Source organism: Strix aluco, chromosome 38 (genome assembly GCF_031877795.1).
Source record: "Strix aluco isolate bStrAlu1 chromosome 38, bStrAlu1.hap1, whole genome shotgun sequence".
Classification (NCBI taxonomy): domain Eukaryota; kingdom Metazoa; phylum Chordata; class Aves; order Strigiformes; family Strigidae; genus Strix; species Strix aluco.
In genome coordinates, this window is record NC_133968.1 from 873,554 (window position 1) to 900,857 (window position 27,304).

General features: G+C 61.8%; 3 protein-coding genes across 12 annotated transcripts in view; 2 read left to right on the forward strand and 1 right to left on the reverse strand.

Moving 5' to 3' along the window:
• Window positions 1–104: 104 nt before the first annotated feature.
• Window positions 105–2,655, reverse strand: YIPF2 (Yip1 domain family member 2). Its single transcript, XM_074810615.1, has 8 exons — window positions 2,452–2,655; window positions 2,244–2,392; window positions 2,054–2,133; window positions 1,862–1,952; window positions 1,655–1,770; window positions 801–961; window positions 495–677; window positions 105–391 (listed from the first exon to the last, which is right to left on the reverse strand). Exons 1-8 carry the CDS (start codon window positions 2,653–2,655, stop codon window positions 236–238), a joined length of 1,140 nt encoding a protein of 379 aa, XP_074666716.1. The 3' UTR covers window positions 105–235.
• Window positions 2,656–2,933: 278 nt separating this feature from the next.
• Window positions 2,934–4,638, forward strand: TIMM29 (translocase of inner mitochondrial membrane 29). Its single transcript, XM_074810616.1, is given in 5 exon segments — window positions 2,934–2,997; window positions 3,767–3,801; window positions 3,804–3,875; window positions 3,878–4,048; window positions 4,051–4,638. Coding segments are annotated over 5 exon segments (702 nt in total). The 3' UTR covers window positions 4,411–4,638.
• Window positions 4,639–6,239: 1,601 nt separating this feature from the next.
• Window positions 6,240–27,304, forward strand: part of SMARCA4 (SWI/SNF related BAF chromatin remodeling complex subunit ATPase 4) — a 29,071-nt gene continuing 8,006 nt past the window's right edge. For 8 of the 10 annotated variants that reach the window (XM_074810587.1, XM_074810590.1, XM_074810591.1 and 5 more), the window contains exons 1-23: window positions 6,240–6,399; window positions 9,742–9,817; window positions 13,133–13,424; window positions 14,145–14,277; window positions 14,801–15,199; window positions 15,588–15,686; window positions 16,074–16,332; window positions 17,203–17,329; window positions 18,172–18,345; window positions 18,616–18,789; window positions 18,918–19,085; window positions 19,193–19,243; window positions 19,676–19,806; window positions 20,227–20,284; window positions 21,301–21,419; window positions 22,195–22,345; window positions 23,340–23,503; window positions 23,599–23,665; window positions 24,013–24,123; window positions 25,032–25,274; window positions 25,815–25,928; window positions 26,162–26,269; window positions 26,806–26,892. In XM_074810587.1, the coding sequence (XP_074666688.1) occupies window positions 13,203–13,424; window positions 14,145–14,277; window positions 14,801–15,199; window positions 15,588–15,686; window positions 16,074–16,332; window positions 17,203–17,329; window positions 18,172–18,345; window positions 18,616–18,789; window positions 18,918–19,085; window positions 19,193–19,243; window positions 19,676–19,806; window positions 20,227–20,284; window positions 21,301–21,419; window positions 22,195–22,345; window positions 23,340–23,503; window positions 23,599–23,665; window positions 24,013–24,123; window positions 25,032–25,274; window positions 25,815–25,928; window positions 26,162–26,269; window positions 26,806–26,892 (3,159 nt within the window). In that variant the 5' untranslated portion in view covers window positions 6,240–6,399; window positions 9,742–9,817; window positions 13,133–13,202. Of the gene's footprint in view, window positions 6,400–9,217; window positions 9,547–9,741; window positions 9,818–9,850; window positions 10,507–13,132; window positions 13,425–14,144; window positions 14,278–14,800; window positions 15,200–15,587; window positions 15,687–16,073; window positions 16,333–17,202; window positions 17,330–18,171; window positions 18,346–18,615; window positions 18,790–18,917; window positions 19,086–19,192; window positions 19,244–19,675; window positions 19,807–20,226; window positions 20,285–21,300; window positions 21,420–22,194; window positions 22,346–23,339; window positions 23,504–23,598; window positions 23,666–24,012; window positions 24,124–25,031; window positions 25,275–25,814; window positions 25,929–26,161; window positions 26,270–26,805; window positions 26,893–27,304 lie in introns of those variants that run through there. The other 2 variants (XM_074810588.1, XM_074810589.1) reach the window with 2 other exon arrangements.

Consider the following 27,304-nt stretch of genomic DNA (forward strand, 5'->3'; position numbering starts at 1 on the left):
TCCAAGGACGGTGCCACCGCTGGCTTCCACCGGCACAGGACCCCTCCCGGTGCCCCCCCCGGTGTGATTTCGGGGCTCCCCCCAAGCAGGAGACAGCAGCGGGGTGTGGGGGGGTGTAGGCTGGGGACATCCCCACGTTTATTAGAGACGAGCGGGCGGCTGCGGTGCCACCACCTTCCCAGGGGCTCGGTGCTGCAGGGTGGGGGCTCCTCGGGCTTGGGGGACCCCCCCACCCTCACCCCCACCCCTCACCGCGCAGGGTGGGTGCCTGCAGGGAGACGTTGGTGCCGGGGGGCTGCGGTGCGCGGCTGCGCAGCCCCTCGGCCCCCACCGTGGTGTGAAGCGCCAAAGGGGCCGGGCCGGCGCTCGGCGGCCGCTGGAAAAAGTAGAGCTGGGGGGGGGGGGGGGAGAGAAAAAAAAAACCCACAGTGGGGGGTTATGGGGGGGACGTGGAGCCCCCCCAGGGCCCCTCCTGCCTTGTGGGCAGCGGGTACCTTGCAGCCGACGGCGAGGAGGGCGTGCAGGGAGATGACGGTGGCCACCACGGCCAGCGCGGTGGCCCGGCTGTCGGCGCGGAGCAGCGGCAGAAGGTGAGGGCCAGCACTGCGGCCGAGAGCGCTGGCCGCCGCGGCCAGCAGTAGCCACTGTAGCCAGCCCGCCGGGATCAGCCACAGGACCTGGGGTGGGGGGGGAACAGTGGCCTGTCACCCCCCTCTCCGTAGCCATTTTTGTGGGTGGGGAGGCCCCCCACCCCAAATTCGGGGCCCCCCACCCCAAAATCGGGCCCCCCCCGGCCTCACCGCGGTGGGGATGTAGGCGGAGAGGGAGTAGCCGTAGACGCAGACGGTCTCGAGGAAGCTGTAGGTGCCGGCGCCGCGGCTCTGCCGCCACCGCAGGAACCCCCAGAGCGCCAGCGGCACCAGCCCCGCGTAGCCGTACACCAGCGTGGCCGCGACGGTGACTGGGGGGGGGGGGGGAGGGAGGGAAGGGGGGGGGGTCAGGGCACGGCTGGGGGTCCGACTCCCCTCCCAGAGCCGTGGGGTAGCTCCAGCATGGGGCAGGCACCGTTTTGGGGTGCAGGCACCATTCTGGGGTGCAGCCCCCCCCCTCCCCAAGCTGTGGGGCCAGTCCCAGTATGAGGCAGGCAACTTTCTGGGGTGGAGGCACCATTTTAGGGTCCAGCCCCCCCTCCCTGAGCCATGGGGCAGCTCCTAGTGCAGACAAGGCACCATTTTGGGGTGCAGCACCCCCCCCCTCCCTGAGCCGTGGGGCTGGCACCATTTAGGGGTGCAGGTCGTCCCCCCCCGTGCCCCCCCTCCCCGAGCCATGGTGCGGGGCACAGGTGCTATTTTGGGGTCCACCCTCCACCCCGAGCTGCAGGGCAGCTCCCAGTCTGGACCAGGCACCATATTGGGGTGCAGCCCCCCCCCCCTCTCCCGAGCTGTGGGGCAGCTCCTAGCACAGCCCAGTCCCCATTTTGGGGTGCAGCCCCCCCCCTCCCCAAGCTGGGAAGCTGGTCCCAGGGTGGGACAGTCCCCATTTTGAGGTGCAGCCCCCCCCCCTCCCTGAGCCCCGAGGCCAGTCCCAGTGCACCCCAGTCCCCATTTTGGGGTGCAGAGCCCCCCCCCCCTCCCCACGCCCTCCAGCCCCTCACCCTTGTGGATCTGGGGGCTGTAGCGGTAGCCGGGGCCACCCGCTTCTCGGCGAGGTGCGCGAGGTTCCCGCTGCCCGGCCAGCGCCAGCACCAGCGTGGCACAGACCCAGAACGGCCCCTGGGAAAGGGGGGGGGTGCGGGGGGGACACACGCATCAGCCAGGAGCCCCCCCGGCAGCCCCGGGACCGGCCCCCGCCGCTGGTCTCACCGTAGAGGTCGGGGTTTGTTGCGCAGACGGTGACGCACAAAGTTTTTCCCCGGTAGCGGCGTCCACCGAACCCTTGATCCTCTCCAGGACCTGCCGGGGGGGGGGGGACAGAGCGTCAGTCGCGCCGGTGGGTGCCGGTGGGTGCCGGTGGGTGCCGGTGGGTGCCGGTGGGTGCCGGTTGCCGCCGTTACCTGGTGCGTGTCCACGTCGAAGAAGGCCCGGTAGTACTCGAACGTCCAGAAGCCGCGTGGCTCCGCTGCCCCCCCAGCAGCTACGGGGGGAGCGGGGACACAGCCCGTGTGTGTCGTGTCCGTGTGTCCGTCGTCCCCCGCCATCGCAGTGGGGCTCCGGGTTTGGGGGATCCCCCCCCCCCCCTCCCACCCGTTCCCCTCCCTCACCTCCGTCGTGTCGGTGTCGTCCCCCGGTTCGCCCTCCTCGGGGCTCACGGTCACCGTGACCTGGCTCGGCCGCTCCTCGCCGCGGGGGGGGGGTCGCGGTGTCCGACAGCAGCTCCGCCGCCGCCTCGAATTCTGGGGGGGGGTCAGGGGGGGTCTAGGAGCCGACCCCCCCCCCCCCCATCCTCCCTAACCCCGGGGAAGGTGAAACCTGCCCCGAGCCCAGCGCAGGGGTGGGGGGGTGCCCGGGCCCGTGTCCCGCCGGGGGTGTCCCCGTTCCCCCCCCTCCGTGGGGTCCCCGCACCGGGGGTCGGGGGGGGCAGGGGGACACCCGGGGATGGTGGAGCGACCCCCCCGCGAGACTCACCCTGGAACCGGGGCTCCTCGGGGGCGGCCATGGCGGAGCCTCTCGCTGCCGGGACAGAACGCGCCGCGGTTGCACGGACACCCCCCGCCCCCCCCGGCCCGGTGCTGCCGCCCCCCCCCGGCCCCGCTCACCGCCCGGGCCCGCCGACGTGGTTCTTCCCTCCTGCCCCCCCCCTTCCGCGGCAGCGATGGTTCCGCCCGGTCCGTCCCTCTCTAGTGCCCCCCCCGCCCCGCGCCCCCCCCCCCGCCCCCCCCGATGGTTCCGCCGGGTCCGTCGCCGGGTCCGTCCCGGCGGGAGCCGCTTCCGGTCATGGCGGCGGCGGCGGCCGGGGGGGGCCGCGGGCTCTGGGGGCGCCTCGTGGAGAGTCGCATCGGTGAGGGGGGGCCCGGGGCCACGGGGACCCCCGGGGGAAATTTGGGGGGGGGGGCGGGACTGGGGGTGGACCCGGGGCGGGCGGCCCAGACCAATGGGGGGGGGCTGGAGGGGGCACCCCGCCCCTCTTGGGGTCTGGGGGGGGTTCGGGGAGGGGGCAGCTCAATGAGGGGGGATCTTGGGGGGGCAGCTCCCACCCCTGGGTCTGATGAGGGGGGGTTGGGGGGGCAGCTGGGATCGCTGGGTCTATTGGGGGGGGACTCTGGGGGGCAGGTGGGAAACCCCTGGGTCTGGGGAGGGACTTGGGGGGTGAAACAAACGTCCCTGGGATCACTGGGGGGGGGGGTTGGGGGAGCAGCCAGGACCCTAGTTCTGGGGGGGGGGGACTTAGGGGGGCAGCTGGGACACCCCTGGGTTCACTGGGGGGGGTTTAGGGGGCAGCTGGGACACCCCTGGGCTCACTGGGGGGGTGGGGGGCAGCTGGGACACCCCTGGGCTCACTGGGGGGGGGTTTAGGGAGGCAGCTGGTCCCTGAGTTCTGGTGTGGGGGGACTTGGGGGGCAGGTGAGACACCCTTGGGTCTGGGGGGGGGAATTGGGGGGTGACCCAACGCCCCCTGGGTTCACTGGGGGGGCAGCTGGCACTGCTGGGCCGGGGGGGACTCGGGGGGCAGCTGAGCCCCCTGGGTTCAGTTGTGGAGGGATTTGGGGGGCAGCCCCGAGCAAAGGGGGGGGGTTCTCGTCCGCCCGCCCCCGCTGACGCCCCGCCAGGGCGCTGGTGGCGGGCGCTGCTGCAGGACTACGCGGCCCGCGGTGCCGGGACACGGCGCAGGGGGCCCGTCACCGTCCCGGCGCGGCGGCCGCGGCCCTGGCGGGGGTGACGGCGAGCGGCCCGCCTGCGTCGCCGCCGTCCCCAGCGCCGAATCCTTCGAGGCGGCCGCGGTGGAGGCGGCCGGGACGCTGCTGCTCCTGTCCCCGGGCACCCGCAGCCCCGCCGCCGACCGGCACGTCCAGCGCCTGCTGCGCCGCCGCGACGCCGACCGGCTGCGCTACCCCGCCACCTCCTCGTGCTGGCCGTGGTCTACGAAGCCCCCCACGGCGCCGAGGCCGCGCTCTACCCCGCGCGGTGCCGCCACTTACAGCCGCGCTGGCGCGACTTCCCCGCTCGCCTCTTGGACGTGGGGTTTTGGGGACGTTGGTGGGTATTGGGGGCCCGGCTGCGGGATTGTGACATCAACGAGGAGGATTTCGGGGGGCTGCCGGCCCGGCTGCGCCGCCTGGACCCCCACCAGCTCCGCTCCGAGCGCAACGAGAGCCAATTCCTGGAGAAATTCCGCCCCGTCGTCCTCACCGAGGAGGAGATCCGGCGCGCCGAGAGCGAGGCGGCGGCCCCGGGACGCGCCGGGGACCCCTGACCCCGCTCAACCATCGAACACCCCTAAATTCCCTTTGTAACCGCTTAATTCTCATTGATTAACTCATTAACGCAGCCAAATTCTCATGGATTCACCCCAAACAACACACCGGCAGCTGGGGGGGGGGGGGGTGTGACCGCACGACGGCACCACGCCCCGGTGACCTCCCAGCCGCTCGTTAAAGCGCCTTTTTATTAATTTTAAGCATGAAGACATCTCTTAATTTTCCACGCGCCTCCTTAATTATCGACCGTTCGTTAGGTTCGATAATTTCGTTATCGATCAGCCGCTCGTTAAGACACCGACGCGTCCACCCCCCCCCCCCCGCCTTGAATTATTTATCGCTGCGGCGAGGCGGCAGCTCACCACCACGCTGTTTAATTAATATAATTTATCTAATTTTATATCTTATGTTTTAAATTTACTTATATTTTTTAATGGGAGGGGCTCCCTCCTCTATCACTGACATATTTCCAGCCCCCCCCCCCCCAGCTGCGCCCCCCCCCGACCCCAAAACCAGCACAAACGGTTCCGCCACATGGCAAATATTGAATTTCCATAGAAATTGGGCTAAAACCACTCAACCTCCCCCCCCCAACAACTGGCACGTTTTGGGGGGATTCGCGGGGATTTGGCGAGCGCCGGGGATTTTAGCGGGGTCTGACGTTGCCGTGGAGACGGCGGCGATGGACGAGCGGGGCCGCCTCGTTACACCGTAATTTCCTTCGGCAATTAAGGGACGCTGGGGGGGACACGCGCCTGCGACATAATTAATAACACCGCCGGGAGATGCTAATTACAGCCGGCGCGGGGGTTGGTGCCAACTCGGGATTAATTATTCCTCTTTTTTGCCCCCCACACTGATGATTTTTGCTCTCGCTTCCCCTCACGGGTTGGAATTCTTCAGAAAAGTGACGTTTTTGCCCCCCAAAAGCCCTTTTTTTGGCCCCGATTTCCCCGAGGGGTGTTGCGCTGGGCGCTCCGCAAACCCTGGTTTTAGTTTTCCCTCCGTTTTTTGCAAATTTGGCGCAATTTTTGGTCTCCTCACGAGGGGGTTTAACCGCAGCGCGGCCCCTTCCCGCCTCAGCGGCCCCGCCGGGCCCCCAAACGGTGAAGGGGGGGGTGGGGGGGGCTGCACGGTGCCCCCCCGCCGGCCTGAGCTGTAAAACGGGGGTTTGAGGGAGCGGGAACCCAAAACTGAATGAAATCACCCCGTTCTTTCCGCACCCCCGGGGCTGTGAAGGGCCCCCCCCGCCCGCACCCCCCGCCCCGCCCCTTCGCCGCAGTGGCGCGCGCACTGCGCATGCGCCAGGGGACGGGAGGACGCGCCGCTGGCGCGCGCACGCCGCTTCGCCCCCGCCCCGCCCCTCGCCGCGTTGTTCCCGCCCCCACTCCCTTTCCCGCTCCCCCATTGGCTGCGGCGGGGACAGAGCCTGCGCCAGGCCCGTCGCGCCGCTCTGATTGGCTGCAAGCGCGGGTGATAGACAAGCGGAGGGGCGGAAGGGACGGGGGAGGGAGAAGCCGAGGGCGCCTCCCATTGGCTGCCTCCCCGCCACCGGTTGCGCCCCACCTCTTCCTATTGGCCAAAGCGCGCTCCCGCTGTCCCCACCCTCCGCTTCCTCCTCCGCCAATGGGCGGGGAGGGGGCGGGCTCGCCACGCTCGCATTGGCTGCGGCGAGGAGAAAGGGCGGGGGGGAGCGCGCGCTCCCCTTCCCTTCCCCTCATTGGCCGCGCTGGCGGGAGGCGCCGCGCTATTGGTCGGCCAGGTGGCGCGCGCGCGCGCGCGGAGGGGCGGTGATTGGTGGGGGGGGAGCGCGAGGTGTCGCGCACGCGCACTGGCAGCCTCTGCTCGGGCGCGCGCGCGTGTCTCCGTCGCTCCCCTCAGGCGGCGGCGGCGGCGGCGGCTCCTTTGTTCCCCCCCGCGCCCGGCGAGACGGGGCTGCCCGGTGGGGATGGACCCTGCGAGTGGTTCCTCCGGCCGCCAGCGCGGTAAGGGCCGGTGGGGCCTGTTAGGGCAGCGGGCCGGAGCCCGGCTGAATGGGGCCGGGAGGGGAGAGGAGGAGGAGGAGGAAGAGGAGGAGGCGGCGGCGGCGGCGGCGGGGGGGGGGCCGGGGAGGGGGGTACGGCGGCCCGGGAGGGTCACGGGAGCTCGGCGGAGCGCTGCTGCCGCCGGCCGCGCTGCCCATTGTTAGGGGCTGAGAGGGGGGAGGGGGGGAAGCTCCGCGCCTTTTCCTCCTCCCCCCTTCCCCATCGGCCATCATCATCATCATCATCAGCCCGACCTTGTCCCCCCGGCGGTGCCCTCACCCTCAGGGGGTTCCCCCCGCCCCGTTTTTGCCCGCCGCAGCGTTCCCTCCCCCCCAGCCACCTCCCCCCCCCCCCCCCATCTTCCTCCTCTTTCGCTCCCTCTTTTCACCCCCCCAGCATCCCCCTTTTTTCAACCCCTCAACATCTCCCCCAGCATCTTCCCCCCCTTTTCAGCCTCCCCAGTACCCACTGCCCCTTTCAGCCCCCGCAGCACCCATCCCCTTTCAAGCCCCCTTTTTCAGCCCCCCAATATTCCTCCTTCTCAGCCCCCCCAGCATCCTCCTCATTTTCACCCCCTCAGTCTCCCCCTGCAGCAATCCCTCAGTGCCCCCCCCCCCATCGACACCCCCTTTCCAGCCTCCTTCCTCCACACCCCCCCATCTCCCCATTGCGGGGATGACAACGCTGGGCTCTGTCCCCCATTTCCCCCCGCCCCACCTTTGCTGCAGGGGGTCAGGGACACCGCAGTGCCGCTCCCCAGCCTCCCTCCGTGCCCCCCTTTAAAAAAGGGGGGGGGCACCCTCCCCCCAAATCCAGCCGTTTCCCCCCACCCTGCCGGGTGTTGGGTGCCCCCCGCGTGCGGGGTCTGTGTCACCCCCTCTTTTACACCCTCCCCCTCTCTGTGGGGCAGTCCCATCCCTGTCCCCCCCCCCTCCGCGGGGGTATCTCCCCCAGCCCCATCCTCCTCATCCTCCATCAGGCTTTGTTTGTCCTTCTGGAGGACAAACCGCCCCCCTCCTCCCGTGAGCCAGGACCCTCCCCACCTGCTGTCACTGTCACCCCCCCCACCACCCCCCAGCTGATTTTGGGGTGCTCTCTGGGTCTCAGCCTCCCATTCCTCAGGCTGCGGGGGCCTCACCTCATTTCTGAGGCGACAGGTTCAGCCCCCCCCCATCCCACCTCTCCCATCTCATCCTCCCTTCTCATCTCTCCACCCCTAAAATTAATTTTTTTTTTTTTCCAATTTTTTGGGAGTGCCGTGGGGTGGGGAGTCGCAGTACCCAGAGCTGCCCCAGCCTCCGTCCCCCCCAGAATCCGTCCCCTTCCCAGCACAAAGGCTGCCCCCGGCGCGGGGGGCTCGGGGCGGGGGGGACCTGGCCGGGGCGCAGCCAAGGCCCCATCCTGGGGGGTCGATGTCGCAGAGTGGGGGGTGTTGTAGTTTTTTCTTTTTTAACACAACACTCATTAGTGAAAATCCCCGCAGAAATCCCCGGCGGCCGCACAAAGCCCGTTCGTGCGCGCTGGGTCCCCCCTTGGTCGGATTTGGGGGGGGGGGGGGGGGGAACCTCAACCATCATCTCCCATTTCGGGGGGCGAATCTGCCTCCCCTTTGTTGCGGCGCAGCCCTCAGCGCCACGGTCTTTTGTTTTGAGGCGCACTCGGGGGGTCCCTCGGGGCTGCCCTTGGGGGTCCCAGCCAGCGCAGGGAGGGGGTGGATTTTGGGGGTGCAGCCACCAAGCCGTCCCTTTTTCCAACACTGCGGGTCCCCGCTGCGTTCCAGCCGGGCACGAGCATCATCCTGCGGGGAGATCCCTGCAGCGCTGGGCTGCTGAGAGTTACCGAGCCCCTGGCGATTATTTTTATAAGTAAGCTCCTGATTTTGGGCAAAAATAATCCTCAGTTATTCTTGCACGGCATTCAGATATTTTGAGGTGAAATGCAGCGTTTTCTTGCGCCAGCAGAGCGTGATTTTTAGCTTTCTCCGGCGAGGTGTGGGGGTGACAGAGGTTTTATACAGGTTAGGAGGGTTTTTCCCTGGTTTTTTTTCCTTTTTTTTTTTTTTTTTCCTTTTTTCTCCTTCTCTGCCAACCCACCCGCTGTTGGGGTTGGAGCCCGGGGACTTTGCTGCTAATTTCCCCTGTTAGAATAATTTCTATTTTCCTCCTTCGAAGATCAGAGTCTGAAGGAGGCGGGGGGGGGGGGTGGGGTGTGTAATTAAGGGATTTGTGCAGCTGCTGCTTAAAATTCATGAGCTGCACCGAGATAACGAAGAACCAAGCGAGATAACGAAGAACCAAGCGGTGGGTTTGGTTTACCCCCTGCACAGGTCGAGCTTCTGGGCTTGTTTCGACACTAAAACTTTAGAAAAGCAAAAAAAAAAAAAAAAAAAATTATCCTGTAACCTTTTCTCCGGAGACAAGGAAACTCGGGGCTGAGCCTACCCCGAGCTCTGGGGGGGGATTTTAACCGGCCAGCGCTGGGCTTGCGAACAAAATAAACCAGATTTTCAGGGAAGCGACTTATTTTTCAGCCAGCCATCTCTGCTGGCTCTCCGCGTTATGAAAACACGCTGAAAAGCCTCGTGAATAGACAAAACAAGCCACTGCTGACAAATGACTCGAATTAATTAAGGAAGGCTTTTTTCCTCCTGCAATCAAGGATTTAATAACAATTCCGAGCTTATGATCTGGGTTTTTTTTTTTTTAAAAAAAAAAAAAAATTAAGTTACAGTCACGGAAAGGAGTGAGATGTATTTTTGCGCAGAGGCACGTGAAATCTCTGTTGCCGTAGCGAACGCCCAGCTGATTAATTTTCATTCTTTAATTGACTGTGGCGCGGCCGTCGCCAACGTCACCGTGTCCTCACCCCATTCCATCCCAAAAATCCCCCCCCGGGGAGGCGCAGGGCTCACCGCGGGGAGGGGGCGGGTGCCGCCGCGTGGCGCGGTGGCCTCTACGTGCCGGTGGGCTCGCTGGCGCGTGCCGGCAGCTGCCGCTCGCGGGACGGACGGACGGACGGACAGACGGCTTCTCCCTCGGCGGGTTTGTAATCCCGGCGGCGGTGCGGTGTTCCCCGCTCCCGCACCTTCCTCCAGGCTTTAAGTTACCCGTAAGTAAGCAAATTTCCAAAAAAACCCATCGAATTGGTTGTTTCATCTTTAACTTTCCACCTCCAAGAGGCTGACGAGCCGCCCGCCTCGTTACCGGGTGAAACGGGGCGGGGGGGGGGAGCGCCCTTCTCCTTGCGCCGTGCAGCAACCATAACGACGGGTGCCGACTAATTATCGTTTTTCCCTCCCCGCAGCCTTGCGGTAAAAGCTCGTCGCTCCGAGACGGCCCCTCGCCACGCTCCCAGGTGTCGGAGACCTCCATGCCCGTAGGTAGGTGCCTGCATTTTGGGTTTCTCCTCGGGAGCGCCCAGCGCGGGTCGGAGACATCCCCGTGGGGGACGTTTTGGGGCTTTTCTTAGAAATAAAAATAATATTACCGCAGCGGAGAGGCGGTGCTGGTCTGGGTCTCCGGCAGCGCTGGAGAAGAGCAGATTTAGGCTTTTGAATGAAAAAGTACTTCATGCTTCCGTAACGTTCCTTGAAGTACGCTCTTTGTTTTGCTTTTCTCCTGGAAAAACCAATGCCAGGAGTGCGGCTCCTCCAGCAGGGCTGAGTCAGTCGGTGGGCAGCATCCCTCCATTCCTCTCAAAAACGCTTCGTTAGTCCTCGCTGCCTCGTTAGCTGTGGCGGGCGGAGAGGGGAAAGGGCTCCTGCAGCCTTTTTTTAACTCAGGGTTGGGGCGGGGAGGGGGGGGGCGTGGAAGAGAGAGATTCCCGAGGGCTGGAAGGGCTTAACCCGGGGACGAACCCCCAACTTCTGCCGCGGGCTCTCAAAGCTGCATTTCCACGGTGGGCCGACGTGCTCAAAACTGCCCAAAGCGCCTGAAAACGGCCGCTGGGCCCTCGCGTTTCTCTTCCCTCCGGCGCCGGCGAACGCCCAAACCCGCGCGCGACCGCGGCGCGAGGGGCCCGTCGCCCTCCCCCTTCTGCGACTAAACGAGGCGGCGGCCAAACGATCCGGTGAGTGACGTGAGTATCGAGTATTTTTGTCGTTTAAATCGGGAAATTTAAAGCCTGAAGAGCTGTAACGGGTTTTTTTGGAAGACAAGAGACGTGCCTGCGTCCTTCGAGAGCCGCCGCGGGACCGCCTGAGAAAAAGGCTCCCCGGAGCCGTCGGCTTTTCGCCAGCGCCCACAAGAGCTTTGGGGAGGTGAAGGTGCTTCCCTCGGCCTCCGCTGCTGGTTCCTGCCTCCCCCCGAGCGTGGGACGCCCCGCGTCGATGATTTGGGAAGTTTCCCTCCCCGAGGGCTGCTCCGTGTCCTGGGAATTGCCGCCGCTTCGCTCAAGTCTGGATTTTCCAGCAGGAAACAAGCGGGAACTTTGGAGGCCGCCTGCCCTTTTCCTGGATCCTGAAGATAAATCGGTGGGTTTGGCGCTGCTGCGGAGCCTCGGGATGAGGAGAAAGGGAAGTTTTGAGGCGTGTTCTGCTCTGGAACGGCGACTTTGCACCTTTGTGGGTGAAAACGAGCGCCTGCGTTCCCCCGGCTCGGACGAGCGCGAATCCAGGAGCCCCCGTGGCCTGAGGCGTGAGCGTTCCCTTCTGTCCGTGGGAAGCGCTTGGCTCCCTCCCCTTCGCCAACAGCGCGGGAGGAAGATGAAAAATAAACACCCGTGACCACAAATTGCCAGAACAAATTGGGATAAAACACCACGGCGGCCCCGGGAGAGGCTTCGGGAGAGCAGCTCAGCGAGGGATCGGCCACCCCGCGCTCGTGAGGCTTCGTCCCCAGCGCAGAGGAGCACGTTAATTGCTGATGTTCTGGGAAGTATCTCCAGTCACCTCTTAAAATCCGCTTAATTCTTGAGGAATGTCCCCAATTCGTGCCGTGGTGTTTCCAGGGAAGATGTAACAAAGGAGGAGACGCTGAAGGCGGGTTCTGGAGCAGCGGTAACGCCGCCGGGCCTCAGAAAAGGAGCGTTTTGCCCTCCCGTCGCGCGCTGACGGACACGACGAGCTCAGGCCTCCCCAGTTTCTCCCCGCGGCGCCGGCGGCCCCCCCGCCCCTTTCTCCCCGGCCTCGCCGCCCCGAAAGCCGCCAGCTTTGGCCGTGGCAACGCCGCATCCTTGTTTGACGTTGAGTTTAAGTCCTGTCGCCGGCGAGCGAATCTTTTCGTCTGGCTCGGGCGGCCGACGGGGGTTTTCTGCCCCGCGGTTGCGGTTTTAAGTGAACGCGGGGGGGATGCGGCAGGTTCCCGTCCCTGTGGGCTCCGCGCAGAGGAGCCGGGACAGTCGCTGTTCTCCGTTAACCGGGTGTTGTGTTCGTCCTGACCCTCTGTGGTCTGAAAAAACCCACCCAACCGCCCCACGCTTCTACTTTTCACCGTATTTTGAAGTCAGAATAATTCCCTTCCTGCGATTTGCAAACCCTCGTGGCGAGATGATCCCGTCCCGTGCCCCACCGCCCCGGGCTGACCTTTAAATCACTGAGGGCATCGTCCGAAGGCGGCTCCTCTCCCCATTTATCCCTGTGCCCGGTGTTGCTTCATCCCAGAGCGTGACCCCGCGTTTGCTCTCGTTAATTTTCACGCCGCTGACGATCACCCAACGCTCTGCCCTATCCGTGTCCCCTCCTCCCTCCGGAGAGCCGACAGCACCTCCCGGTTTAGGATCAGCAGCAAACTGGTGCGTTATCTCCCGCCTCTGGATCATCGATGGAGATATCGAGCGGGGCCGAGGGCCCCCCCAGGGGACTGATCCCAGCTGGACGTGCCCCCTCGTTTATAATTATCAATCAACACGAGATCTGCTCCCCGAGCAAATCCCTCGAGGCAAAAATCCCCCCGTTCCCTCTTTCACCAGCCTCATTTTCAAGGGGAAATGAATTAAATCTGATGTCACTCGCCGGACAGATAAATTCACTTTCATTCTTTTTCAGTCTGGATTCTCTTGCAGAAGTGAGATTGCCCGCAGCAGGAACAGTGCTTTGGGTGGAATTGATCCTGCTTTGGGACCGGAGGAGGGAGTTGGGCTTCTCCACATCCCCGGCCTGTTTGCTGTAACCACAAACCCCACAGTGGGTCGGGTGTCTAATTTTTTTAATAGCTCTTCTGTGCTGGGTTTGAATTAACCAGAAATTCTAGTTTTTGTGTAAGAGCGACACTTTTCCACACAAATTGCCCGTTTCAACGGGAGCGAGTCCCTGGACTCTTTTGGTGCTGGATTTCGGTGCTTCCCTGCCCAGGATGTTTTGGCGTCACCCACGTCTCCGGAGTTAACGTTTGCCAGAAGCTGAGCAAGTGTGAGACGACTTTAAACCGATTTCAACGCCTGCGCAAAAAAAAAAAAATAAATAAAAAAGCCCTCACTCCCAGAACTGGTAGAAAAGCGCTCCAGTTGGTAAAACGCCGCCGGCGTGGACCGGCTGAGGGCGCGCTGTCTGCTCCTGCCCCAGTCCCGGGAACGCTGAGCTCGCGCTGCCACAAGGATGGATTTGGAAGCGGGTCTCTCGCTCGGAACGCCGCGGCCGCTGACGTGCTCCCGGTTCCCTCGCGGGGTCTTTGCTCCGGGTACCGCGCCCGCGTGCGGGCAGCTGCCTCTCCCTAACCCAAATTTCCCTTTTCTGCGCCCGGTTCGGGGGCTCTTCCAGGAGCGGCGGCAGCTCCGGCTGAGACGAGCTCTCTGGCGACAGGACCCCGCTGCCGGCGCCCGCGCTGAAGATGTCGACTCCGGATCCTCCGATGGGGGGGACGCCTCGGCCGGGGCCCTCCCCGGGGCCCGGCCCCTCGCCGGGGGCCATGCTGGGACCCAGCCCGGGCCCCTCGCCCGGCTCCGCGCACAGTATGATGGGCCCCAGCCCCGGCCCGCCCTCGGCAGGACACCCGCTGCCGCCCCAGGGCCCGGGGGGCTACGCTCAGGACAACATGCACCAGATGCACAAGGTGAGGGGGGGCTGCGAAATACAGGTGCCGCGTCGGCAGGACGAGGGACAACGGTGGAGGGAGCTTAGTTTTCCTGTTAAATTTCTTTTTTTGGGGACTCTCCCGCGTCGTGTGTCCCTCGAGGTGGGCGGTCTGAGCAGTTACCGCTTCGTTTCAGAGTTGAGTTGAGGCGATTTGCTTCCCCCCAGTATCCGGGTGCCGTAGCCGTCGCCTCGGCTCGCTGCTGGGTGGCGAGTGGGGGCCGAGGGGTTTAATTCCAGAGTAAGGGGAGGGGAATGTCTAATAAAGGCTTCCCTCGCTGGGAGGTTGGAGCTCGGGGAGAACAAGCCTCCTTCTCCCTTCCCATTTCTACCAGCAAAGCATTTGGGGTTTGTTGTTTCATTTCATCGTCTAAACCCCTTTTTTCAGTTTATTATTTCATCATCTAAACCCCTTTTTTCTGAGTTTTTTCAGTCTGTACTTTTTCTGGTCGCCTTCAGCATCATCAGCTGAAAGACCCGCGGTAAAACCAAACAGGCAGAGCATTTAAACAATTTCACATATTTATTTTTTTTTTAACGCCCCCTGGTGCTTTTCCCCCTCCCGCGGGTGACGCTCGCCTTGGCCGACGTTTGGCCAACAAATAGATTTTGGCTGGGAGGAGGCTGCGGGCGGCGCATCCCTCCCGCCTTCGGAGCGCGGCCGGGTGTTTGATTTCGGGGTGTTGCTTTTCCCCCGCAGCCCCTGGACTCCATGCACGAGAAGGGAATAACCGACGACCCTCGCTACGGCCAGATGAAAGGGATGGGGATGCGGCCCGGCGCCCACGCGGGGATGGGCCCTCCCCCGAGCCCCATGGACCAACACTCTCAAGGTCGGTTTCTTTAAGAAAAATTAATCTTTTCCTGGGGACGGGGCTGCGGGTCAGTCTGGAGCTCCCAGAGCATCTTTGCTTCCCTCACTGATACCGGGTGTCCGTTAGGATAGGCGTGAAAACGAGCAAAGAATTGCCTGAAAAGGTCACATCAGAGGAAGGACCCTCAGTTCCCTGCTCGTGGCCCGGCCTCCTGCGCCGACATCGCTGTGGCCTCACGCACCCAGCAGCTTCGCTTGCCTTAAACCCGTGATTTGGGGGGGAGGTAGCACTCTTGGGTTAAACGTGAGTGCAGGGGGCAGAATTTTTCTGTAGTTCTTCCTTTTCTTTGGACTGCGAGGTAGCACTCCGGGGTTTAACGTTGGTGCAAGGGGAGAGAATTTTTCTGTAGTTTTTCCTTTTCTTTAGACTGTGATGTAGCACTCCCAGGTTTAACGTGGGGGTGTGGGGGGAGAATTTTTCTGTAGTTTTTCATTCTCCTCGGACTGGGCGGTGCCTTGCCTGACTGGCCCCCTCCCCGCAGGTTACCCGTCTCCGCTCGGCGGCTCCGAGCACGCCTCCAGCCCGGTTCCGGCCAACGGTCCGTCCTCGGGCCCTCAGATGTCCTCAGGCCCCGGCGGAGTCCCCTTGGATGGCGCTGACCCCCAGGCTCTGGGCCAGCAGAACCGGGGCCCGACCCCTTTTAACCAGAACCAGTTACACCAGTTACGAGCTCAGATCATGGCCTACAAGATGCTGGCCAGGGGCCAGCCCCTCCCCGACCACCTGCAGATGGCCGTGCAGGGCAAGCGACCCATGCCGGGGATGCAGCAGCAGATGCCGACGCTACCTCCGCCCTCCGTGTCCGGGACAGGACCAGTGCAGGGGCCAGTGCAAGGGCCTGGACCGGGACCGACACCTCCAAACTACAACAGACCTCACGGTGAGCGCAGCCCTTGGCTCCTGGGCGGGGCTGGGGTGTATGTGTGTTTGGTTTTTTTTCTTTTTTTACCCCGGTTTGACCCTTGCGCTGCCCCGCTACCGCCGCACTGGGGTTTTCCCTCCCCCTGTCTCGCAGCCCCCACGCCATTCCAGGGGTTGGGATTTCAGACTCAGCCCAGCGCCGAGGCAGAGACCCCCCCCGGGTGGTTTGGGGTGCGGGAGGACCCATCTGTGGGCAGGGGGTCACGCCGGGGCAGGGGGTGCTTCTAAAAAGATGTAGGTGCCCGTCAGGCTCCCCTAAGCAGGATAAACTTTGCTTTTGGTAAATACATACAAAAACCAACATCTTAATGTGGTTTTTTTCCTGCCTTTTTTTGGCCTTTCTGCAGGTATAGGAGGGCCTAACATGCCCCCTCCCGGACCCTCAGGAGTTCCCCCAGGGATGCCCGGGCAGCCGCCCGGCGGCCCCCCCAAGCCCTGGCCGGAAGGTGAGACCCGGCGCTCGTGACACGGAACCGTGAGCCCGTTAAGGGCCGGTCGTTAACAAAGTAACGGGGTGGGAGGGGAAGCCAGCGCTGGAAGGAGCTTGGTTAAAATCCTGTAAACGGCGACGGAGCTCCCTTAATCGGCGCGTCCTTCCGCTCGAGCCTGACGAGGCTCGGCGGGTGCTTTCCCGAGTTTAACGGCCTCAAGAGGGAGGTTTTGGGTTTATTTGCTGTTAAATTCATGGCGCGGCGCAGAGCTGAGGGGGCAGCCGGTGAGCTGGGCCCCGCATCCGCGAAGCTGCTTCCCCTCACGCAGCGAGAGGCAACTCTGGGGGAGGGTGTGTCTGTTTTCCTCGCCGCTCTCCTGACGGGTCCGTTTCTTCCCCCCAGGGCCGATGGCGAACGCCGCAGCCCCCACCAGCACACCTCAGAAGCTGATCCCTCCCCAGCCCACCGGCCGGCCCTCGCCCGCGCCGCCGGCGGTGCCCCCGGCAGCCTCGCCCGTGATGCCGCCGCAGACGCAGTCGCCGGGGCAGCCGGCCCAGCCGGCCCCCATGGTGCAGCTGCACCAGAAGCAGAACCGCATCACGCCCATCCAGAAACCCCGCGGGCTCGACCCGGTGGAAATCCTGCAGGAGAGGGAGTACAGGTGAGGGGCTGCGCCGCGTCACGGCTCAGGCTGCGCCCGCGGCCCTTTCGCACGCCCCAACGATTCCCCGTCCCGCTGTGCCGCCATCCGGAGGGACGAGGACGTTGTCCTTGGAGCTTCTCGGGCACCGCCCCGAATCTCGTCCCCCTGCTCGCCAGGGACTGTCACGTTCTAGGAGGGACCATGGGGGGAGCGTCTGCTGCACCGGGGGGGGTCAGTGAACGGGGGAGCTCCCGGGGGGGGTCAGTGAACGGGGGAGCTCCCAGGGGGGTCAGTGAACAGGGAGCTAGTTAATGGAGAGCTCCCGAGGGGGGTGTCAGTGAACGGGGGAGCTCCCGGGGGGGGTCAGTGAACGGGGGAGCTCCCCGGGGGGTCAGTGAACGGGGGAGCTCCCGGGGGGTTCAGTGAATGGGGGGGGTCAGTGAACGGGGAGCTAGTTAATGGGGAGCTCCCGGGGGGGGTGTCAGTGAACGGGGAGCTCCCGGGGGGATCAGTGAACAGGGAGCTAGTTAATGGGGAACTAAAGTGGGGCTAGTTAACGGGGGTTAGTTAATGGGGAGCTAAATGGGGGTTAGTTAATGGGGAGCTAAAGGGGAGTTAATTAACAGGGAGTTAGTTAATGGGGAGCTAAAGAGGGGTTAGTTAATGGGGAACTAAAGCGGGGCTAGTTAACGGGGGTTAGTGGGAAGCTAAAGGGGAGCTGGAGCGGGGTTAGTTAACGGGGGTTAGTTAACGGGGAGCTAAAGTGGAGCGAGTTAGCTGAAGCCGTTAAAACTCCGCGTCCCGCTGAGATGAGGCCCCACGCTCAGAGCTCTGGATTGGTCGTGCGGGTCCCTGCCTGCCCTGACATCCCGTCCCCTCCCTGCGCAGGCTGCAGGCTCGCATCGCTCACAGGATCCAGGAGCTGGAGAACCTGCCCGGCTCCCTGGCTGGTGACCTGAGAACCAAAGCTACCATTGAACTTAAAGCACTAAGGCTGCTTAATTTTCAGCGACAGGTAAGCTGGCTGTCGATGGAACAGCAGTTTATTAACTCACTGCACACGGGGGCCGCGGCTGGCACGAAACTCAGAATCCCAGAATCCTCTTGGTTGGAAAAGACCTTGAAACTCCTCCAGCCCCACCATGAACCTCACCCTGACTGTTCCCAACCCCACCAGATCCCTCAGCGCTGGGTCAACCCGACTCTTCAACCCCTCCAGGGATGGGGACTCCCCCCCTGCCCTGGGCAGCCCATTCCAACGCCCAACAGCCCCTTCTGGACAGAAATCCTTCCTAAGAGCCAGTCTGACCCTGCCCTGGCGCAGCTTGAGGCCATTCCCTCTTGTCCTGCCGCTGGTCCCTTGGCTCAAGAGACTCCTCCCCCCTCTCTGCACCCTCCTTTCAGGGAGTTGCAGAGGGCCATGAGGTCTCCCCTCAGCCTCCTCTTCTCCAGACTAAACCCCCCCAGTTCCCTCAGCCGCTCCCCATCAGACCTGTGCTCCAGACCCTGCACCAGCTCCGTTGCCCTTCTCTGGCCACGCTCGAGTCATTCAATGGCCTTTTTGGGGTGAGGGGCCCAAAACTGAACCCACTCATCGAGGGGCGGCCTCACCAGTGCCGAGCACAGGGGTCAGATCCCTTCCCTGTCCCTGCTGGCCACGCTAGTGCTGGTACAAGCCAGGATGCCATTGGCCTTCTTGGCCACCTGGGCACACTGCTGGCTCCTGTTCAGCCGGCTGTCAGTCAACACCCCCAGGTCCCTCTCTGACTGGCAGCTCTCTGACTCACGCTCTCGTAGTACTCCACAGCATTGCCTGTGGAATTAATTCCCTTTTTTTAACCCAAATCTCTCCAAAAGCTGCGTCAGGAGGTCGTGGTGTGCATGAGGCGAGACACGGCCTTGGAAACGGCCCTCAATGCCAAGGCCTACAAGCGCAGCAAGCGGCAGTCCCTGCGCGAGGCTCGCATCACCGAGAAGCTGGAGAAGCAGCAGAAGATTGAGCAGGAGCGGAAGCGCAGGCAGAAGCACCAGGTCAGGCGGGAGGCGCGGTGGGGGCGGGCAGCTGGAGTTGGCAGGGCTGAACGTTTTAGGACGTTCCCTTTTTTTAAGGGGCTTAGAAAAAGATCCTCTTGGGCTGGGTGGTGGTGGTTTGGGCGCCGGGTGGTGGTTGTAGGTCCCTTCCAACAGAAATATTCCTTTAAATACAAGAGAGCTGGATCTCCCTTAGCGTTGGGTTCGATGTATTCACTCACGACACCGCAGAGTCCTGACGCTGCCCGTTGCCGTTCCTCTTCCCCGCAGGAATACCTCAATAGCATTCTCCAGCATGCTAAAGATTTCAAGGAATACCATCGCTCTGTCACGGGCAAAATTCAAAAGCTGACCAAGGCGGTGGCCACGTACCACGCCAACACGGAGCGCGAGCAGAAGAAGGAGAACGAGCGGATCGAGAAGGAGAGGATGCGCCGTTTGATGGTGAGCGGGGGCACGGGGGGCGGCTCGCGTGCGCGCAGGCCGCACCTCACATGTGCCCGGTGAGACGTTGCGTGTGCGGGTCGGGGCTGGTCTTGCTCAGCGCGGTGTTAACGCTCCTCCCGCCGCAGGCTGAGGATGAGGAGGGATACCGCAAGCTCATCGACCAGAAGAAGGACAAGCGCTTGGCCTACCTGCTGCAGCAGACGGACGAGTACGTCGCCAACCTGACGGAGCTGGTGCGGCAGCACAAGGCCGCGCAGGTGGCCAAGGAGAAGAAGAAGAAAAAGAAAAAGAAGGTGAGTTGAAAGCGAAGCGTCGCGTGGAGCAACGTCTTCGCGGAGGCGCCGGTTTTGTCGTTTCCTTCGGCGCCGGGTCGCTGACAGTCGTCTTCCTCCTATTCCAGAAGGCGGAGAACGCGGAAGGGCAGACGCCGGCGATCGGACCCGATGGCGAAGTAAGCCCGGTGATGTTCTTTCGCACGGTGTGTGTAGGAAATTCGGGGTTGGGGTTGGGATTTGCGTCGCCCCAGAGGAGCCATTAACTCGGCGGAGCACCGGGGTCGGCCCTGCGCCAAACCCCCCGCCAGCAGAAGGGCTTTTCAGTGACGTTCCAAATGAATTGTTCCTGTGTGAACACATTCGGCATCCGAGTGTGCCTTCCCACGCAAACATTCTTAATTCCTGCGCTGATTTTTCAAAGCAAAATGTTAAATTTCGTCAGCTTTCGAGCTGTGCGTGTCCTCTGATGTGGTATTTCAAGCAGTCGGCCGTTTTGTTCTTCCCAGTGGTGGTCCTGTGGCGGGTTTGGTCCGAGCGGTCGATGCTGATCTAAACCCAAGCTCTGTTTTGAGGCAGAAAATAATGAAATTACTGACTTTATTCCCCAGCCGCTGGACGAGACGAGCCAAATGAGCGACCTCCCTGTCAAAGTGATCCACGTGGAGAGCGGCAAGATCCTCACCGGCACCGATGCCCCGAAGGCCGGGCAGCTGGAGGCCTGGCTGGAGATGAACCCCGGGTGAGTGCTGGGGGGGCCACGGCGGCAGATTTCCTCTGGGCCCCCCCCTGCCCCTGATGGGGAGCGGGGAGCTTCGGACGCTCGGTGCGGGATCGGCGGGGAGGGAAGCGCCGGGAGCTGGAGGCTGCGGGTCGGGAAGGGAGGATTTCCTCAGCCTCCCAAAATGATGTGGGAAGGGCTCAGCGGGGTCCTGGGCACGGCTCGTGGGCTCCTGCGCTTTCCTGAGAGCTCGAGCGAAAACATGAACTAAGCAAGGGCAAAAAATAAACAAATAACCCTTTTATTTTTTTAAAAAATAAACACCGATAACAAAACCTGAGTTTTGAAGCAAGGGCTTCTAGAACCGCACTGGTCTCGTGCTGTGTGCTGCGCTGCTGGTAGCAGACTTGCAATTAAATATTAATATTTCTATTTAATTAGATATGAAGTAGCTCCGCGATCTGACAGTGAAGAAAGTGGGTCAGAAGAGGAGGAGGAGGTAAGAAGAAACACCACTGGTCTCCCTTACTCTTGTCTGTCTGAAAGATTTTTGAGAGAACAACAAACAGCCGTAGGTGCCGCACGAAGCTCATCTCGGGAGTTACTTTTTCCAGCACAAACGTGTCAGCTCAAATAAGTGAATAAACCCAAAAAAAACCTGTTTAAAGAAAGTGAGGGGCAGCGAGGAGGTGGCGAGCTCACTTCGCTAGCTGCCCCTTTTTCTTCCCAAGTGATTTCTCACGTAACTCTTGGGCCGTTCGGAAGCGAACAGCTCCTGGTAGCTCCCTCTTGGCGAGCGGAGGCGCCCGCGCAGCCTTGCTCCGCGGCCAGCGGCTTCCCCTGGGCTGTTTTGAAGCTCAGGGGGATTTTGAAGTTCATGGTGGGTTTTCTTTCTCAGTAGGAAATGATGTTTTCTGTACCTGGGTGGGTAAATAGTGTTGTTGGAATTAGGGTGGTTAGGAAGGCTGGTTTTGACAGCGTCTGTGATTGTGGTTGGGGAGTTTTTTGAGGCTTTTGATAGGAGTTGGAATAGTACCAGTGTGAGGGTGATGGGTGGTGTGAGGAGTGTGGAGGAGCTTAGGAGTAGTGTGCTCTCCATGACTTGGATTCACACCAAGATGGGTGGGTCCTGAGACCAGTGGATTGCTGTTATCCTTTAAAAGTGGGTTTAAGGAGGCTGAGTTTTAAACTCACATACAAGAATTAGCAGTTCTTGTTGGTTAAACCTCCCCTCAGGCAGGTAAAAGGGTCTCACTTCTATTTTTAGGATCACAGTCTAACGTTTGGGTTGAAACTATACTTGCATAATAGGGTTTCGGAGATTCCTTCTGGTTTTAGGATTAGGAGGAGGAGGGGGGTGATACGGAGTGTTATTAGGAGGTTTTGAGGGGGTTTTGGGGCTGTCCTGTGCCCTCGTCCGCAGGCCGGGTCGCTCCTCAGCGCGGCCAAACAGGTTTTGCCACCGTATAAAGGAGACGCGGCGGCTTTGTGCTCAGGCTTTGTGTCTCCTGGCAGGAGGAGGAAGAGGAGCAACCGCAGCCCGCCCAGCCCGCTCTGCCTGTGGAGGAGAAGAAAAAGATCCCGGATCCGGACAGTGATGATGTCTCGGAAGTGGACGCCAGACACATTATCGAGTGAGTCCTGGTGCCGCGGCACATGTCGGCCGCTTCGGAGCCGCTTCCCTGAGCCCCGCGGGCCTTGTGCCGGAGGAGCACGATTCTGCGGGCGAGCCTCGCTCTGTGCCCGGTTTTTGAGAGCAGGCTGGCCAGAATGAGACCCGATTTACAGAATCCCAGATCATCAAGGTTGAAAAAGCCCTTGAAGCTCCTCCAGCCCCACCATGAACCTCACCCTGACCGGTCCCAACTCCACCAGATCCCTCAGCGCTGGGTCAACCCGACTCTTCAACCCCTCCAGGGATGGGGACTCCCCCCCTGCCCTGGGCAGCCCATTCCAACGCCCAACAGCCCCTTCTGGACAGAAATCCTTCCTAAGAGCCAGTCTGACCCTGCCCTGGCGCAGCTTGAGGCCATTCCCTCTTGTCCTGCCGCTGGTCCCTTGGCTCAAGAGACTCCTCCCCCCTCTCTGCACCCTCCTTTCAGGGAGTTGCAGAGGGCCAGGAGGTCTCCCCTCAGCCTCCTCTTCTCCACACTAAACCCCCCCAGTTCCCTCAGCCGCTCCCCATCAGACCTGTGCTCCAGACCCTGCACCAGCTCCGTTGCCCTTCTCTGGCCACGCTCGAGTCATTCAATGGCCTTTTTGGGGTGAGGGGCCCAAAACTGAACCCACTCATCGAGGGGTGGATTTGGCTTGTGTTGGGAAAATTTGCCCCCCCAAGACTGGTGGGGCTCCCCAGTTTTCTCCAAAGGGATCATCTTTCTTATCTCTAAATTTATTTTTCCCCCCCAGGAACGCTAAGCAGGACGTTGATGATGAGTACGGGGTGTCTCAAGCTCTGGCGCGGGGCCTGCAGTCGTACTACGCCGTGGCCCACGCCGTCACTGAAAGGGTGGACAAGCAGTCCACGCTGATGGTCAACGGGGTGCTCAAGCAGTACCAGGTGAGGCGCTGCGGGGGGAGGAACGCTGCTCCCATCAGGGTTCACGGGAGGCACCGGGCTCTGTGCTGCGCCGGGACGCTCCCGGCAGCAAGAAACGGGAGCCGAGGGCAGAGCCGGCGTGTCCGGTGTGAGATAACAAGCCAGGGTCACTCACTGCTTAAAACAAAGAGTGTGTGCGTGGCGCTGGGGGGAGCGAGTGCATCAATGCCTGCAGCTGGCTTTAAATAATTAAAATGAGATCATTAATAGTGTATAGGGAGCTCATCTACGTAACGCAGAAGACACAGGTCCTGACAAGCAGCTGACCATGAGCCAGCAGTGTGCCCGGGTGGCCAAGAAAGCCAACGGCATCCTGGCTTGTGTCAGAAATAGTGTGGCCAGCAGAAGCAGGGAGGTGACAGTCCCCCTGTGCTCTGCACTGGTGAGGCCACACCTGGAGGGTTGTGTCCAGTTTTGGGCACCTCAATCCCAAAGAGATCTCGAGGGGCTGGAGCGAGGGCAGAGGAGGGCAACGAGCTGGGGAAGGGCCTGGAGAATAAATCCTGTGAGGAGCGATGGAAGGAGCTGGGGCTGTTCAGTGTGAGGAGGAGAAGGGGAGGGGAGACCTCATCACTCTCTGCAGCTCCCTGAAAGGACGTTGTGGAGAGGTTGGGGCTGGTCTCTGCTCCCAGGGAATTAGTGACAGAACGAGAGGGAACGGCTTGAAACTGCAACAGGGGAGGGTCAGGCTGGACAGGAGGGAAAAATGTTTCCCCGGCAGAGTGGTCAGAGAGTGGAACAGGCTGCCCAGGGAGGGGGTGGAGTCCCCACCCCTGGGGGGGTTTAAGGGCCGTTTGGATGAGCTGTGGGGGGATGTGGGGTAGGGGAGAACTTTGCAGAGTCGGGCTGAGGGTTGGACTCGATGACCCCGAGGGGCTTTTCCAGCCTGAAGGATTCTGGGATTCCTCCGCCCGCAGTCCCGTGTGTTTCATGCCCCCACCCCTCTTCCCCGCAGATCAAGGGTCTGGAGTGGCTGGTGTCCCTGTACAACAACAACCTGAACGGCATCTTGGCAGACGAGATGGGCCTGGGCAAAACCATCCAGACCATCGCTTTAATCACATACCTCATGGAGCACAAGCGCATCAACGGGCCCTTCCTCATCATCGTCCCTCTCTCGTAAGTGCCGCGCCCCAAGTCCCTGCCCCTGTCGCACAGAAAACGGCGTCGCCCCGTTTTTACCATTTCTCTTTTTTCCCTTTTTTTCCCCCCAGAACGCTGTCGAATTGGGCGTACGAGTTTGACAAATGGGCCCCTTCCGTGGTGAAGGTCTCGTACAAGGCAAGTACTGGTCTTACTTCCGTGCGCGCCCGCCGGGCCCCTACGGCCGCTCGTTTCGTGAGGATCCCCTGGAGGCCCGTTTGCCTTTTCCTCCTTCCAGCCAAACAGTGTTTCCGTCATCCCAAGGGCGCTGGGACGATTCCTGGCGCTAAATCAATGAAATCCACATTTATTTTTAATTCCTTAACGGCAGAAGGAATCCAGCTGCTGCCATCTGCACAAACGCTCTCGCTGCCTTTCTGTGACTGGAACAATCGGGCCGTGCTGATGACAACTGCTCCCCCTGCCTCTCTTCTCCTGGAAATTATATTCTGGTTTAACGTTTCTGTTTGACGTTCTCTCTCCAGGGCTCTCCAGCAGCAAGACGGGCATTCGTACCTCAGCTCCGAAGCGGGAAATTCAATGTCTTGCTCACTACGTACGAATATATCATCAAAGATAAGCACATCCTGGCCAAGGTGAGTCCCGCCGGCGGCAGCGGCTCCCTCTTGGGTGTCACTTGGGCCGCGGCCTCGCTGCGCTCGTGGGCACAGACGTCGCTGAGATGGGCCCTGTCAGAAAAATCCTCCTGTGTTAAGTGATGTTTTTATCTCTGGAGCCACTCCTTGCGTGGAGGGAGACGACGAGCTGCTGCTTACCTTCCGCAGCCAGAACTGACGTAGAACTCCTGGTGTTTCTGGCTGCCTATCCTGCAACACAGCAAATATTTTTTTTTTCCCCTTTTAATAAAGCAATTCATCAGACAGTGAATATTTATTAGAACCCCCACACGATCATCGCCGCCCTTGGGCGAAGGGATTTTTTTTCGGCCTTGTGGCAGCCGTGGGGCGAAGATCAGATGTCGAGGCTGCCCCTGGGCTGGGGAGGTTGCGCGGGTTGAGGCGCAGGGGCCGCGCCCCATGTCCAAAGCCGAGCTGGGCGGGTTTAACCTCGCCCGGGATTTGTTCTGCAGCACCGCACACCTCGGTGGCGGGGCCTGCCCGGGCTGTAAGACGTGCCGAAGCTGATCTGTCTCCCCTTAACCCGGCACGGCCTCCAAGGGAACAGTCTTCCCTTCGTATTGCGGAGAGCTTGATGTGTTAATGGCCAAAAAGCCCTGCGGTTCCCCGGCGTCGGGCTCTGTCAGCTCTTTGGCGTCAGCGCTCTTCCTCCCTCCCCGCTGCTTCGCTGTCCGTCTCCGAGCCGGACACACGACGTGCTCCTGACGGGAGCCGTTCCCATCCGTGGGTTCCCTCCGTCCCAGCTCTCCCCGGGACGCCTCCGGAGGGGCCAGTGGGGTTCCCCGGTCGCAGCCGGAGCTCGGTGAAGGCGCTGCGGTGCAGAGAGCCACCGGCGCTTGCCCACACCACCCTCCTCCCTCCCGCAGATCCGCTGGAAGTACATGATCGTGGACGAGGGCCACCGCATGAAGAACCACCACTGCAAGCTCACCCAGGTCCTCAACACGCATTACGTGGCCCCACGCCGTCTGCTGCTGACGGGCACCCCGCTGCAGAACAAGCTCCCGGAGCTGTGGGCCCTGCTCAATTTCCTCCTGCCCACCATTTTCAAGAGCTGCAGCACCTTCGAGCAGTGGTTTAACGCTCCTTTCGCCATGACGGGAGAAAAGGTAACGGCAGGGAGCCGGGCGGTGGCCCTCGGTGGGGGGGGGTCAGGGCAGCCGCCGGGCGTTACGGGTAGTTTGTGTGTGCAAACGCTCACAAAAATCTCCTGAAATCCCACTCGCGAGGTGTGGAGCACCGCCCTGGGAAACGTCGCTTCTTTGGGGTGGGTTTTAGTGGAAAACTGGAAAATAGGGAGTGTTGAGGACTAAAGGGGGGGTAGGGGAACAGTTGTGCCGGCGCTGAGGTATCCGAGCGCTGGTGGGAGGAGCTGGTTAGGTTTGGTGCCCTCATTAGCGGCTCTGGAGCTGTTTGAGGCGATTCCCCGTTGAATTGGGGCAGCTGAGGTTTCACGGAGCAGAAGCTCGATGATAAACGAGCCCAAACTTCAAAACACCAGTGCAGAAGGCTCAGATCACAATGATTCACAGCAAAGAGCCTTCTGGTGTCCTGGCGCCGTGCGCCCAGGTTCCCTGAGCCTGGGAATGTCACCGTGCTCGAGGACGGGACCTTCCCCGGGGTAACGGTTCCCTTTCCTGGCCACGCAGGTGGACCTGAACGAAGAAGAAACCATCCTGATCATTCGGCGTTTGCACAAAGTGCTGCGCCCCTTCCTCCTGCGCAGGCTGAAGAAGGAAGTAGAAGCGCAGCTGCCTGAAAAGGTAACGGTGGGGAGGAACCACCCCGCGCGTCCCCCGGCTCGGCGGCTGCTTCCAGAGCTTTGTTTGGCTGCAGGAAGGGGGGAGCTGGGTGGATTCGTCTGAGAACGGGGGCTCTCGGGGTCCCCCCAGGCGTTGGAAGGGGATGGCTCAGAAGGATCTGGCATCTCAGGGTGGTGGTGGGGGGTTTGGAGGTGCTGCTGGGGAATTAATTAACCTCTCGCGGGTCCTTGCAGGTGGAGTACGTGATCAAGTGCGACATGTCCGCCCTGCAGCGCGTCCTCTACAGGCACATGCAGGCCAAGGGGGTGCTGCTCACCGACGGCTCCGAGAAGGACAAAAAGGTCTGGGAGTGGGGCTGGAATCGCCTCCGGGGGTGGGGGGTTTGTTCTGTGTCTGTCTCCGGGGCTGTCACAGCAGATAAAGCAAAAAAATTCCTTTTACAAGCGAAGCAGCAAGTCCTGGAGGGATGGGGTTGGGGCGGGGGGGGGGGGGGGGGGCAGCGCTGTGCTGGCCAGGAAGCCCCCGGAGGCCACTGGTTTGCTTGTCAAAGCCATCAGAAAGCCAAAACCATTAAAAAATAACGAAAGATGCTTTGATCTGAACTAAAAGCTGGAGGTGAAAAATTCTTCAGCTCTGTTCCCCCCCCGCCCCCACCCGAGCAGCCTTTGCTCCTCAAGGTGACTTTAACACCCATGTTAAAACCTTGAACTTGGCCCCTCGCTAACTGGGGAGGGCCCAGCTGCCCACCCAGGCGCTCCCACTCCGGGGCTGCGAACCCCCGTCTGAAAACTCCCAGAATATTCCTCGGCCCCACCTGGACCAGTAAAAACAGCCAGTAAAAAATTCAGATTTCTCATTTCCCGTCTCGTTTGCGCAGGGCAAAGGCGGTACGAAAACCTTAATGAACACGATCATGCAGCTGAGGAAGATCTGTAACCACCCCTACATGTTCCAGCACATCGAGGTAACGCGGGCGCGGGGCTGGCGCGCGTCGTGGTCACACCCCCTCTGAATGGCACAAAAACTGCCCCGTCCCTCCCCAAAACGGAGAGAAACCGAACGGCAACACCCCTGCTGCTCGGCCAGCTGTCCGTCGCCCCCGAAACGCTCCTTCTCGCACCCAAAATGGTGCAAAATCTGGGCGAGCTGGGTTGAAGTGATATTGCCCAAAAAGAGCGAGGCCGGGCCTATCCCTTGGGGCTGATCTTTTTTGGACACAATCTCCCCGCAGTGGCACGGTGCTGCCCGGCACCGGGCAGACCTCAGAAAACAGCTCCAGTCCCCCCCACCCCATCACCAGTGTCCCCCACACCATCACCAGTCCCCCTGGCCTGGCCCTGGGGGCCAGCTCCCTTTTTAGGGCAGTTCCAGAGCTT

Excerpts from the sequence above, each read along its gene's own strand:
- YIPF2 (XM_074810615.1), bottom strand. The coding sequence starts at position 2,655 with ATGGCCGCCCCCGAGGAGCCCCGGTTCCAGGGTGAGTCTCGCGGGGGG. Across the intron at positions 1,953-2,053 it reads TCGACGTGGACACGCACCAG|GTCCTGGAGAGGATCAAGGG; the intron begins GTAACGGCGGCA and ends CCCCCCCGGCAG. Across the intron at positions 392-494 it reads TCCTCGCCGTCGGCTGCAAG|CTCTACTTTTTCCAGCGGCC; the intron begins GTACCCGCTGCC and ends CCCCCCCCCCAG.